Genomic DNA, 13,115 nt, shown 5'->3' with positions numbered 1-13,115 from the left:
CCCACCACTTGCGCTTCTTCGCCTCCTCCCCCAAGGCCCCCACCAACTGCTCGCACCTCTCCACCCCCCTACCTGCCCACCACTTGGCGGGTGGAGAGGCATGAGCGGCAGGCGGGACCACAGGGGAAGAGGACAAGCACAACGGGGCCTTAGGGCAGAACATGGGCCAGACTATGGCACCTTTTTGGTGGCAGGGCTCCAAAGACACAGGCTGGCAGCACCCGCCTGTTTGGGGAGGCTTAGCATCCCCTGGCCTCTTCTACCCGCTGCCCATGGGGAAGGGAGAGCGGATGAGCACAATTGTAATTTCTGTCCATTGAACAAGGTGTCAGACTACAGGAAACAAGGCATCTGGTCAAAAATGAACACTAGAAACATCTCTGTGCCAAACAAGAAGCTGAAAAGCAGCCACTGGGACCTAGGCTGGCTGGCAATGGAAGAGGCCTTGATACAATCCTCACAATCCTTCAGACTTGCATCTGAAGAAGTGAGGTTCTTACCCACGAAAGCTTATGCTCCCAATACTTCTGTTAGTCTCAAAGGTGCCACAGGACCCTCTGTTGCTTTTTACAGATTCAGACTAACACGGCTATCCCTCTGATACAATCCTCACAAAGACATTCAATTGGAGTTAAAAAAAAAAACCCACAACCATGTGAGAATTAGGGGTCTTTCTCTTCAAGAGTTTCCTCTCCCCATCCCTGAGCCACTCTGCACCTTCCCTCCCATGGCCCGCGGCTGAGACTTCCAAGTTCACGGCAGGTGGGAGTTGCGGAGAAGAGGCCAGTGCTGCTCAGTGGAAAGGGTCATTGCTCTAGGTGCTTGGGATGCTGCTGCTCCCTCCCATCCCCCCTTACCTCACACATGTTTAACTGGAACATCCTGCGCTCCTTCTCCATCTCCTCCGCGATCTCCCCTCCCACCACCTCGCTCCGCACCAGCCCGTGCTGCTTCGCCAGCTCCCGCTTCTCCTTCTCAATCTTTGTGCTTGAAGAAAGGGAAAAAAAACCCTGAAAGGCTCTCTTGGGCCAGGCTTTATTAGAATTGGCTCCCAGTGAGCCTGAGTAGAGGATGGGGGCAGGTCAACTTACAGTTTATTCTCATAGTCTTTCCAGGCTTTGTCAAAAGGCTTTTTGAAGTCCTGGTAAGAGACGGGTAAGTGCTTAGTGACATTCTGGCATGGCAGAGCTTTCTACGCACACCACAGTGCGCTGCTAGCCTGCCTAGCCAGGGCCCAAATGTGCACTCTAGCCTGTTCGTTATGGCCACGTCAGCTGCCCAGCTAGTAAGTCAGCTTGGTCTGTGTGTCCCATGTAGTGGTATCCTATGGACATGTCATTCCGAACCTGCAGGGGCTGGAAGCTGTGCAGGGGACACCAGAGTGCTCTCTACAGCTACCCCCTCCCCCTCACCCCCATGCTGCTGGAGTGAAACTGTCGCACTCACCAGCTGGAGAATCTGCGTCATCTCACTCTGCACATCGCTGAGAGTGAGTTCCCCTATTGCTCATGCAGCGTGCATGAAAGTTAAAACAGGAACACCCCCCCCCAAAACACATGCACACACACAGACCCACACGTGTGTATACACAGACCCAGAGCCACACAGACATATGTTCACAGATGTGTGCACACAAGGATACACAGGCACGTAGATTTTAAAGCCAGACGGGACCATTAGAACATTTAAGCTGACCTCCTGGCTAGCACGGAATATTCAGTTTCACCCCATTACCTCTGCATTGAGCCCAGTAATTCGTGTTTGGTTAAAGCATCTTCCAGAAAGACAGCCAATCTGGATCTGAAGACACCAAGAGATGGAGAATCCACCTCTTCCCTTCGGAGTTTGTTCCAATGGTTAATCACTCTCATGGTTACAAATCTGTTTGGCTTCAGCGTGTAGTTGTTGGTTCTTGTTCTGCCTTTCTTCCCTAGGTTAAAGAGCCCTTTAATAACCTGGTATTTTCTCCCCAGAAAAGTGTCACAGATCCTAGCTAGCACCCCTTCCTGGCTGCCGACTAGGATTGTTGCAAGAGAATCCAAGCTGTGCTGTGGGTTTCCAGGGGGTTCCAAGCTCCTGGAGCCTGAATGGAGCCCAGCCACTATCTGAAGCTCAGGGTCCCTAAGCACACTCTCAGGCCACAGACCTTTTAGCTGGCAACCCCCAACTGTTGGAACCTGCTGTCCAGCCACTTAGCCCCTCTGGGCACAGCGCTGACCCTTCAGACTGCCCTGTACTCAGACACCCCTCTGCCAGAACTCCACCCAACAGCAGGAAGCTTCTGCTTTACACTTCAAGTCTTTCAGGGGCAGACAGCAGTTGTGAAGCAGTCAACACACACGCATGCACACACACATTTTATTCAATATATCAACTCTACGCTCTTTACACTTAGGCCTCGTCTACACTACAGGGTTAGGTCAACGTAAGACAGCATCCACACTGCAATGGTGCTCCCACCGATGTACGTCACCCACTGCATCGACTTAACTCCACCTCCACGAAAGGCGCAGCGCTTAGGTCGATGTAGTTAGGGCGACAGTGTCCACACAGACACTGCATTACTTACATCGCCTGTTGGCGCTCAGCTGGGTGCGGGGCTGACATCTGGAACCTCCCTCGTACCCCAGCAGAGCTGTCAGCGCCAGGACAGCGCCCCCAAATCATCACTTTTCTTCCCCTTTCAAAAGAGAACAGAGCAGGGGTACATGACAAGTACTCCAAGGATGTTCTACCCACCCTCCCCCATTTCGACAGCGCATCTGCTTTACTACTTATTAATTTAAACTTCATACAGTCAGTCAATCAACAGATAAACAGTTCCAATCACCACACCAAAACAGTTTCATGACAACATTATAGATCAGTTCCCAATCCCCCCCTCCTTGGGGCAAGGTGAAGTGTGTTTGCTCCCCCCATCCCCCTCAGGTTTAATTACACCTCCAGTGACCAATGTGAAACTATAGATTAAGGGGCAACTTTCTCCCTCCTTAACCTCAAGACTCCACCCAGCGGTTGCTTCACACCTCTCTAGGGCTTTTCCCACATTCTGCCAAGCATCGTTATTTGGCAGCACTCTACTATCCAGAGTCACCCTCATTCCAGGGGAGCTCTGACTCATCACCTTTCAGCTGTGCCTCAGTTTCCCTTTCCCTGCAGAGTTTTGAAACCTACCACCTATTAGCAGTGCCTAGTTTCCTTGCTCTCAGTGGAGTCGTGGGCCACAATGTTGCTTAGCTGTCCCAGTATCCCACAGCTATTAACATTCTGTCCCAGATCCTAGCAAGTGCCTCTTCCTGGCCTCCCCCTGGGATTGCTGTGAGGGCAATCTCAGCCTCTGTGCTCGGGATTCCCAGAGGTGTATCAAGATCCTGGAGCCTGAACAAAATTCAGCCATGGCCCCTGTCAGAGGAGGTATTTATATACACAAGACTTATTAAAAATTAACATCAGTGAGCCAGAGAACTCCTCAGCCAACACTTTTAGGCCTTCTGGGTGCAATATTTATCCCTAGCTGCCGCTGCTAACATCCTCCTCAGTTACTAATGGACTCGGAAGTATTTCTTCAGCCTCGTGTGACACAAGCACATCATCCTGCTTCTTTCCAAATCCAGAACAGAAATATTTATTGAACACTTCTACCTCTTCTGCATCCTTAACAATTTTACCATCTTCATCTAATAATGGGCACGTGCAAACACAGCTATCAATACAGAGAAGCACACCTGAAAGCAACACACACTTACACACATGTACCCGGGGTCAAGATGGATTCTCCACCACTGGCAATTTTTAAACCAAAATTGGATGTTTTTCTAAAAGTTCAGCTCTACTTCAAAGAGGAATTGATTCAGGGAGATTCTCTGGCCTGTGCTATACAGGAGGTCAGACTAGATGATCCCAATAGGCCCTTCTGGCCTTGGAATCTATGCAGCTAGGAGAGCCATGCACACCCAGACACACCCATAGCCACATGTGCACACACAAACACATAGTGGGGTGAGTTCCCTGGGAGAGTATATGTTAGAGACCACGGGGGTGGGCAGGAAACACCAGAGGACGGGGGGCGAGGAGGCCATAGGGGCCGTACGCTCACACCAAAGGGGCCCCACTGAGAGGTCACAGCAGGTGTACATTTGCCCGTGGAAGGCCACAGAGGGCATGATTTGACCGGGGAGGGGGCAGGGGTTTCTGGGAGGCCATGGGAAGTGCACACTCACCCCAGGGGAAACCCTGCTGGGAGGTCACAGGAGGTGCATACTCGCCCAGGGATGCCCCGCTGAGAGACCATGGGTGCCATGCACTCACAGGGGGACTCACTGGGAGGCCATGAGACATGCACTTGCCTGGAGGCTCCCTGGCAGGCCACATGGGACACGCACTCACCTGGGGGTGCCCCAGGAGGTCATGGGGGACATGCACTCACTTGGGGGCTCAATGGGAGATCATGGGGGACACACACTCACCTGGGGGCTTCCTGGGGGCCATGGGGACACTACGGTTGTCAACTGTCTAATCACAGAAACCCAGACACCTATGCCCCGGCCCTGCACTGCCCCTTCCGCAAGGCCATGCCCTGCTCTTTATCCACCCGCCTCTATCGCTTGCTCTCCCCCACCCTCACTCACTTTCAGTGGGCTGGGGCAGGGGGTTGGGGTGCAGGAAGAGGGTTGGGGTACAGGCTCTGTGAGGGAGTTTGGGTGCTGGACAGGGCTCAGGGCTGGGGCAAGTGGGTGGGGTTCAGGAAGGGGTGGGGATGCTGGCTCCAGGAGGGGGCTCAGGGCTGGGGCAGGGGTCTGGGAGGGAGTTTGGGTGCTGGACGGGGCTCAGGGCTGGGGCAGGGGATTGGAGTGCAGGAGGGGGTGAGGTGTGGAGGTTCCGGCTGGGCAACGCTTACCTCGGGCGGCTCCCAGGCAGAGCACAGCGGGGCTAAGGCAGGCTCCCTGCCTGCCCTGCACCATGTCGCTCCTGAAAGCGGGTGGCACGTCCCTGTGGCCTCTGGTGGGGCAGAGGGCTCCATGCGCTGCCCCTGTCTGCAGGCACCACCCCCGCAGTTCCCAGCCGATGGGAGCTGTGGAGTCGGGGCGGGGGCAGTGCGCAGAGACTCCCTGCCCCCCTCCCAGGGGCTGCAGGGACGTGCTGGCCGCTTTGGGGAGCAGCATGGGGCCAGGGCAGGCATGGAGCCTGCCTTAGCCCCGCTGCACTGCTGGACTAAAATCTCCTGGTTTGGCTTCAGTAGCCTCTGGGAGATAGAGCCTGATTCTGGGAGACTGCCAGCAAAACCAGGAGGGCCGGCAACCCTGGGACACGCACTCAACAGGGTCTCCTTGGGAGGCCCTGGGGACATGCACTCGCCTGAGGGCTCACTGGGAGGCCACGGGGACACACAGTCACCGGGGGAAGGGCTTTCTGGGAGGCCAGGCACACTCAGTGCAGGGGGCGTGCACACTCATCCAGTGAGGGAGCTGATTGGGAGGCCATGGGGGGCGCTCATGCGGTGGATGTAATGAGAAGCTATGAAGTATTTGGGGGTAAACAGGTTCTTTTGTTCCCACGGGACTCCCCTTGGTTCAGCTAAAGGGCTGTAGGCAAATTGGGTCACAGAAGGGGGAGGAGTGAAGAGGTGGGCGGGGACATTGCCCTGCTGTCAATCACATCTATGCCTGCATCCAGGCTGGAGAGCAGCAGTGGCAGGTGGCTGCAAGCCAAGGCCCTGGAGACAGAGATGGAGTTTTCTGGAGGGCTCAGGAGCATTGCTGGGCCCAGCTGCTCCCACAGAGCTCAGAACCCAGCTCTAAGCACTGCTACTGCCTGCTGCTAGTGAAACGGGGGGGGCAGGGAACATCCTTCAGCTGGTGCAGCCCCTCTCCCAGGGCCCATCCTGACAGGCCTGCTCAGCATCTACTCACCCCTTTGAGCTCTTTTAAGTCTCTCTTTACCAGTGAGTCCAAGGAAAAGTTAATGTTGTGAGACAAGCTCTGCAACTGGAAAGAAAAGAGAGACCCTGAAGCCTGCGTTGAGTGCCCCCAGCACAAAGCCAGGCAACAGGTCTCACCCGCTTAGCAGCCTACAGGAGGATCCCCCTCAGTGCTCTCATCCTGGACAATGGCTCCTTGGGGAAGCACTTATCTTACAGATTCTGTTGATTGCCATCTTTTCCCATGAGCCCTGATTCTGCAGCTGGAGGACAAACTCGGCAACCTCCACCCCAACTGGAGCAGGCAGGGTGTGGAGGTGTCAGGGGGAGCTCTGTATCATCCCACGCACCCTCAGGCAGGAACAGGGGCTGAGACTCCCTGCTGGTTCCTCACATTGTGTGGGTAGCTCAGAGGTTGTGAGGGAAAAGCCGGTGTGCATTGGCAAAGGGCAGGGTGGAAAATATTCTCCCACAACCAAATCCAAGGGGATTTTCACCAGCCTTCTGTAACGCATATGTCTGTCCCACTCCAAACACAGAGCTTCCAGAGCAGTTCAGACAGAGAAAGAGAGTTTGATACGGGCAAAAATGTTGGCTACTTTTCATTTTCTTAATTCTCAAAAAAAACAATTCTGCTCATATTTGAAAGAAAAAAAAAAGCCCTCAGACAGAAACCAGAGATGGAAAATTCCAGCCTGAAAGATGAAACTTGTCCAAGTTATAAGCAACTAAACAAGGGCCTCTAAAATGGATACATTTAGCTAACCATAACTAGAGAGATCACGTGCCAGCTCTAATTCCCAGACAGGAAACCTCATTCGCTTTTAGTTATCACTATACAAGGGATTTTTGAAACAAGACAAACACTGCAAGGAAAGGAGATTAAGTCATTTCACCATCTATTCTACTCTCTGAATATATCAGATACCCCAATAACTTCAAACCACAACCAAAGTCTAACTCAAAATGCAATTAAAACCTTAACTCTGACCCTTACAAGTGTGTTCCCAGCAGGGAGCGGATTCTGAGCAGGGTAATTCAGGAGTTGACAGAGTTACACAGGTGAAGAAGATCAGGCTCTGTATCATTTGTATTTCAGAAGAATCTGAAGGCTACAACTACGATGTGTTAGGTGCTGTACAAAGACATAATAAGAGCCAGCCCCTGCCCCAAAGGGCTACATTCACAAGGGGATTTTGATGCCTACCTGCCCTTTAGGGGCCCATGTCCAACATGCAGGCACCACTGGCATTCACAAAACCCCTGCTCAGCTGCCAAATATATTCCCTACATTCCCAACAAGCATGTGCAAAACTGCCTATGTCCTGATGACAGTGCTGAGCAGCTCGGCACCCTCGCTTATGCCTAGCCCTGGGAGTCTCAAACGAGACATTCTCTATGTAGCTGTCCGCGGGGCCCAATCCAATAGGCATACTCAGAGCCTTCCTCTCCCAATATCCAATAGCCTGGTGGTAGGGCACTCCCTGGGGTGTAGGAAACCCAGGTTCAAATCTGCCTGACCTGGGGCAGGGATTTGAACCCAGAGCTCCCCCATCCCAGATGAGTGGTCTGGGCACAGGACCACCTCTGTCATTTTTTGTAAGCAAAGACCTAATTCCTTTTGCTGCTCCTTGGCATTTCCCACTGGCTGGCCCAAGTGGCTCCCCGCTCAGCATGCTGGCACCTGAGCAACCCTTTCTTAGGCTCCCCGCTTCTCCAGGCATGCATGGGGAGCGGGGTGCTGAACTGGGGCTGAGGAATCCACAAGGTGGCCGGGTGACTAGGAGTTGGCGTTGCAATGCCCAGGTCCCCCTTGTGAATGTAGCCCAAAGCACTTAGCCCCATACAAACCATGACCCACACAGTGCTGCAGCTCTCGTGTCTCTTCCAATCTTTGGTAGTTTTCTTAAAGCCCCAGCTCCTCGAGTCATGTGAATAGGTGAGACCATCAGCTTCCATTAAAAAAGGAAGTTTCTAGTCCTCCTTGTTGTGGAGAAAAGCGTGGCAACATGACCTGAGTGCAGCCCACAGGCTCAAAAGCAGAAGGCAAAGTGAAAGAATCTGTTTATGTTTTTAAATCTCATGACTGTTGGAAGGCCTAACTCAGGCTTTTTAAATACTTGGGAGAAAGGACACTGGCTGAACTTCGCCGATGGACTTGGAAAAAATCAAATCCTGGGAGAGGAGCCTGTCTCAGTTCAGGGCAGGTCAGCTGGATCCCACAGTAAGGGCAGCCACTCTGGGCATTCAGCTCCCTAGTTAATTGCCTTTCCCAACACAGACCAGCTGCCCTAGGACACCTGTTTGCTTTCTCTTCAGAGACAGAGAACAGTGCAATTGCTACAGATACAAGTTACCACCAAAAATTAATAAAGAAGTAAAGATTTGATCAATTATAGATCAGTACGAGTTTCAGAAGTATTAATTTTAAGTTCAAAAATAGTACAAATGGAAGCAACAAAAATGAAACTTCACGCACATTTTCAGAAACATAACACCAAACAATGGTGTATTAATTCAGTAGAATATCCATCAGCCCTATCTTATCAGTGGGAGGAGAGTGTTTGTTTTCTCACTATACAAAGTAATGGAATTTGGCGTTGCCGTGTAGGAAGGAAAAGACGTAAGTCATCTTCAGTAGAAAGCCAGGAGCAATACTTGGAATTGCGGTTAATGCTGACTCGCATAGTTAGGTGGCTGAAAAAGGAGCGAGGGCTTTAAAAGCCCCATGTGTTAACTCACGAAACTCAGATCCCACCGATAACCAAAAGTCTGCATCTGGCATTTGTGAACATTTGTGCTGCAGTTCCTTGTCACTTGACAGGACAATAAGGCTTTCCTCTTCTTTTGAAGACAGCATATCTGTGGGATTCGGCTTAAAGCTGATGGGTTCCTGGTCCATTGATTACATTGGTCTTTGCCCACTTCAGGAAAGTATTCAGAAAACTGCTCCTGCGGACCTCCTAAATGCTGAACACTTACGTCCTGGATGCTGTCAACAGACAGATCGCTGCATTGTTGCACAATGTCCTCCAGCATTGAAAACATGGAAACAGATCCCTGCTGCACACGTGAAGACCACAATGTAAGTCTGTTAATGAATGCTGCTATCCGATCATTAGCAATGAGAACATTTGCATCTCGTCCCTGAAGTGCCGCATTCAGAGAATTCAGTCACTCAAATATATCAGCCAGATATGCCAAGGATATCCCATGATTGTCACTGAAACGCTGTACAAGTGGAGAGTTATCGGCAAGAAGAATACAGACTTCCTCACGCAGTTCACATGGATGTCCAAGGGCAAAGTGCTGACAAGACTAACAAACTTTTGCATGTAACAACAACTGTGTGTAGTTTGCCTCCATCTCTTTGCATAAAATGTCAAAAATCCTTGAATTAACTAGTTGCGACTTTATAAAGTTTATAATTTTTACTGCCACTGAAAGACCATTGCTGAGCTCCTCTGGCATCATCTTAACAGCCAATGCCTGTCTGTGGACCATACAATGATTCCAGGTAGCTGTAGGGGCCACTTCTTGTACCTTTCTCACAATCCTGCTATGCCATCCTGTCATAGACCATGCTCCAGTGCTGCAAATTCCAAAACAACATCCCCAGTCAAGACCAGTGTCTTGGACAAAATTATTTAATAGTTTTAAAAGTTCTATATCGGTTGCTTGTGTTGGAAGTGGACGGCAAAACAGAAATTCCTCTTTTAATTCTGTTGCTGTAGCAATTCGACTATACATCAGTAGCTGTGCAGTACTTGATCTATCTAGCTGAATTGAATAACATGGGCTCTGACGAATACTTTCTAGGAGCGTCTCTTTTACATTGGGGCCATCTCCACAACACGGCGTGAAACTGTGTCATTGGAAAATGGGATCACGTCTAGCTGTGATGCTGCTTTCTCTCCTATCATGACCGTGCATGTATATCCTTTGCAGCTGGAAGTAGTAGTTTCTCACCTATGTTGTGCGGCCTACCAGCTTTGGCAATGCGCAAAGCCACACAGTAAGAAACCTGAGTAGCCTTCATGTTAACACTTCAACAACTTTTGTCCTATTCACTCATGGAGTTTCCTCTGAAAAAACTCTAGGTTTAGCTACTCAGGTAACATGTCTTGTTTTGAGATCCTGGCATAGCTTGCAGGGCAGCATACTGTCATTTGCCAGTTCTTCACCACATACAACACATTGAAGCTGCTGGACCCGCTCCATATAAAGCTCAGTTTGAAATAAGCTTTGTCATATTTTCAGCTTTTGCATTTTGCTGAGATGTTTGCAGCTGCCCTCACTTCGGCTTTTGTTGTACACTTTACTTCCTTTGTCACAAAGCCATCCATTTCTCGTGTTAGCTCTTTCTCGCTGTAAGCGTGTTGCTGCTAATGGTTTTAAGTTCTTGGGGGGAAACCACACAAAGGACTGGTCACAGTTGCTAAGAGAGCCCTGTGTGGGACTAGTGAAGAGCCCTGCAGTGCCCGGTGTGGCTGTGGCTCCCCCTGTCTCCGTGGGGCAGGCTGCGGCTCTGGTGGCGGGAGCCAGGGCTGAGAGCCAGAGTCGCAACCTGCCCCGCTGTGACAGCGGGAGCCCAGGCTGAGAGCTGGAGCTATTAAAACACACACACACACACACATACATACAGAGAGCTTGCGCCTCCCTTTACACATTCCCATGCCTCTCTTGGGAGGTGTGGCCCATACTTTAAGAACTGCTGTTCTATACCCATTACCTCAGAGGCCTCATGGACTGTGGAAAACCTCCAACCAGTTCCCCATTGAGCTGACGCCTCAATATAGTATGTTCTCTTTCTTTTGAGCTGCCAGAAACCTTCTCCAATACACTTCAGGGGTCAGTTTAAACTTCAGCCACAAAGCTTGTTTTCAATTATCATAATCTTTGCAGTCTTCCCATAAGGGTAAAGATGTCCAGGGCCTTTGCCCAGAAAGCAGTGAAGCCAGGTCCCTTACCATGTTCCCTTGTCCGAGCTTATTTAATTCACATAGTGAGGAAGTCATTTGGAGTCTATGCCACTCACGGGCACAGGTCCATGGTGTCTGGCTCCACCTACTGGACAATGGTTCTGCTGCCACAGTTTCTCCATCTTGATCTGATATTGAGGCTCCCTGTCCTTTTCTCTCTTCTACTGCTGGTACTGGCGCTAACGTTGGGTCTTAGGGTACGTCTATACTTACTTCCGGGTCCGGCAGTAAGCAATCGATCCCGGAAGTGCTCGCCGTCGACGCCAGTACTCCTGCTCCGCGAGAGGAGTACGCGGAGTCGACGGGGGAGCCTGCCTGCCGCGTGTGGACCTGTGGTAAGTTCGAACTAAGATAGTTCGACTTCAGCTACGTGAATAACGTAGCTGAAGTTGCGTATCTTAGTTCGAAGTGGGGGGTTAGTGTGGACCAGCCCTTACTGGCACTGCTGTGGGTCCCAGACTGCTCTCTCTTGCTCTAAATCTGCAAGCTGCTGGGTTTCCAGATGCACTCTGTCCCTCTCCAGCTGAAGCCTCTCCTGCTCTACCTGTTGGGCGTCCAGCACTCCTCTTGCAGTGGTGGCCTTGGTCTGGATGGAACACAGTAGCTGACTGTCAGCCTCTTCCCTGTTTCTCTCCAGGGCGTTGAGTCCAAATTTCTCCCTGTCTGCTGGGCCCTCTGTCAGTAGACTGGATGTTCTCTGTGAACATGGACCATCATTCCTTGACATTAGAATATAGCAAATCAACTAAATATGATTTTATTCTATCTTCACGGCTAATCTCCCTTTCTCTGCATAGCTCAACAACAGATTTTTCTTCAGTTGTCCATAATTCATTTTCCCCATCTCCCTTTTCATTGTTCCTTTCCCCAGAGAGACTACTGAGGCTTTTTTCTCTGTGCCTCTCCTGTCTAAATAACTTGCTTTTGCTGCTGTTGGCATTTATGCAGTTGACACTGTTAAGAGATCCCACCAATGCTGCCACCATAGAGATTGTGGTTCAGGGTGGCTGCACCTGGATTTCCCCTCTGTGGTTCAGGAAGGGCACCCACTCTCACACTGGTAGCTCCCCAGCCATTGCCTTTTTGGGTGGAGACCCACAGCTCTCTCCCCTCTGACCAGGGTATTCCCAGACTTCACAGCTCCCTGTCTTCACTGTGTCATTCCCAGCACAGACCGGTTGCCCAAGGACACCTGTTTGCTTTCTCTTCAGCAGGGCCGGCTCAGGCTTTTTTGCCGCCCCAAGTAGCGAAGGAGATAAAAAAAAAAAAGCCGTGATCGGCAGCAGCTCTACCGCGCCGCTTCATTCCTCATCTCCGAGAGGGACTGAGGGACCCGCCGCCGAATTGCCGCCGAAGACCTGGACATGCCGCCCCTTCCCATTGGCCGCCCCAAGCACCTGCTTCCTTCCCTGGTGCCAGCCCTGCTCTTCAGAGACAGAGAACAGTGCAATTGCTACAGATACAAGTTACCACCAAACTCTTCCTAAGCAGGCCAAGTATATTCCATAGGTACAAAGCATTACCAAGAAAACAGTAAAAGAACAAAAGAACCTACCCGCATGCTAATAAGCTCACCAGAGTTACCCCAACTCCTTTTAATACCGCACCCTAGGAGCATCCTTGTGGTTACAAGGTCATCAGAGCTTCAGCTCAGAGCAAGCACCCAGTCATATGAGGCTTCAGTAGGCCAAGTCCTTCCAACCCTCCCCTAAGGAATGGGGCCATTCAAGGTTCAGGGGTCCTGCCCATTTGCTGGAGTAGGGAGAAGGCCCTGAGACAGGTTAAACCCCAGGCTTTTATGCAAAAGTCTTTTCTTTGTCTGATGGGCTCTGGAGAATCCAGTCTGCACAAGCATATGCAGCTCTCTCTGGGGGGTGACTTCAAAGGGCTGGGAATGGAGGAGGTACATTAGTATCCCCCCTCCCTGCTAGAGAAGGGGCACACACTGCCACAACAACACAGCCACAACTGCATTTTTCATACTGTGCCCAAAGGTGTTAACCCCAATTTCATACAGTTTAACTTAACTCAATAAAGCTTATCTTCATTCCATCAGGTTTGTCAGGATATTGCAAATCTGTCACAGAGCCTCCTCAACTGGGACAGAATATATTAGATGAAAGCTGTCAGTAGGCTCAAACCAGAAGGCTCAACCTGCAAATACTTGCTGCTAGGACTGCTACTTACTCCCATCCAGGAACTGCTCCCAGTAGGAA

The 13,115-nt window shown here is 50.9% G+C and overlaps 1 protein-coding gene across 1 annotated transcript in view; it reads right to left on the bottom strand.

Annotated features, from left to right (window-relative positions):
- Positions 1-13,115, bottom strand: part of LOC117886033 (arf-GAP with SH3 domain, ANK repeat and PH domain-containing protein 2-like) — a 77,392-nt gene that overhangs the window by 61,636 nt on the left and 2,641 nt on the right. Inside the window, exons 2-4 of the mRNA XM_034787668.1 lie at positions 5,910-5,984; positions 1,092-1,141; positions 858-987 (exon numbers count right to left, since the gene is read on the bottom strand). Coding sequence (XP_034643559.1) covers positions 858-987; positions 1,092-1,141; positions 5,910-5,984 — 255 coding nt within the window. The remainder of the gene's footprint in view (positions 1-857; positions 988-1,091; positions 1,142-5,909; positions 5,985-13,115) is intronic.

This window comes from Trachemys scripta, chromosome 12, assembly GCF_013100865.1.
Source record: "Trachemys scripta elegans isolate TJP31775 chromosome 12, CAS_Tse_1.0, whole genome shotgun sequence".
NCBI classification, from domain to species: Eukaryota; Metazoa; Chordata; order Testudines; family Emydidae; genus Trachemys; species Trachemys scripta.
This window is presented reverse-complemented; position numbering and strand designations above follow the sequence as displayed.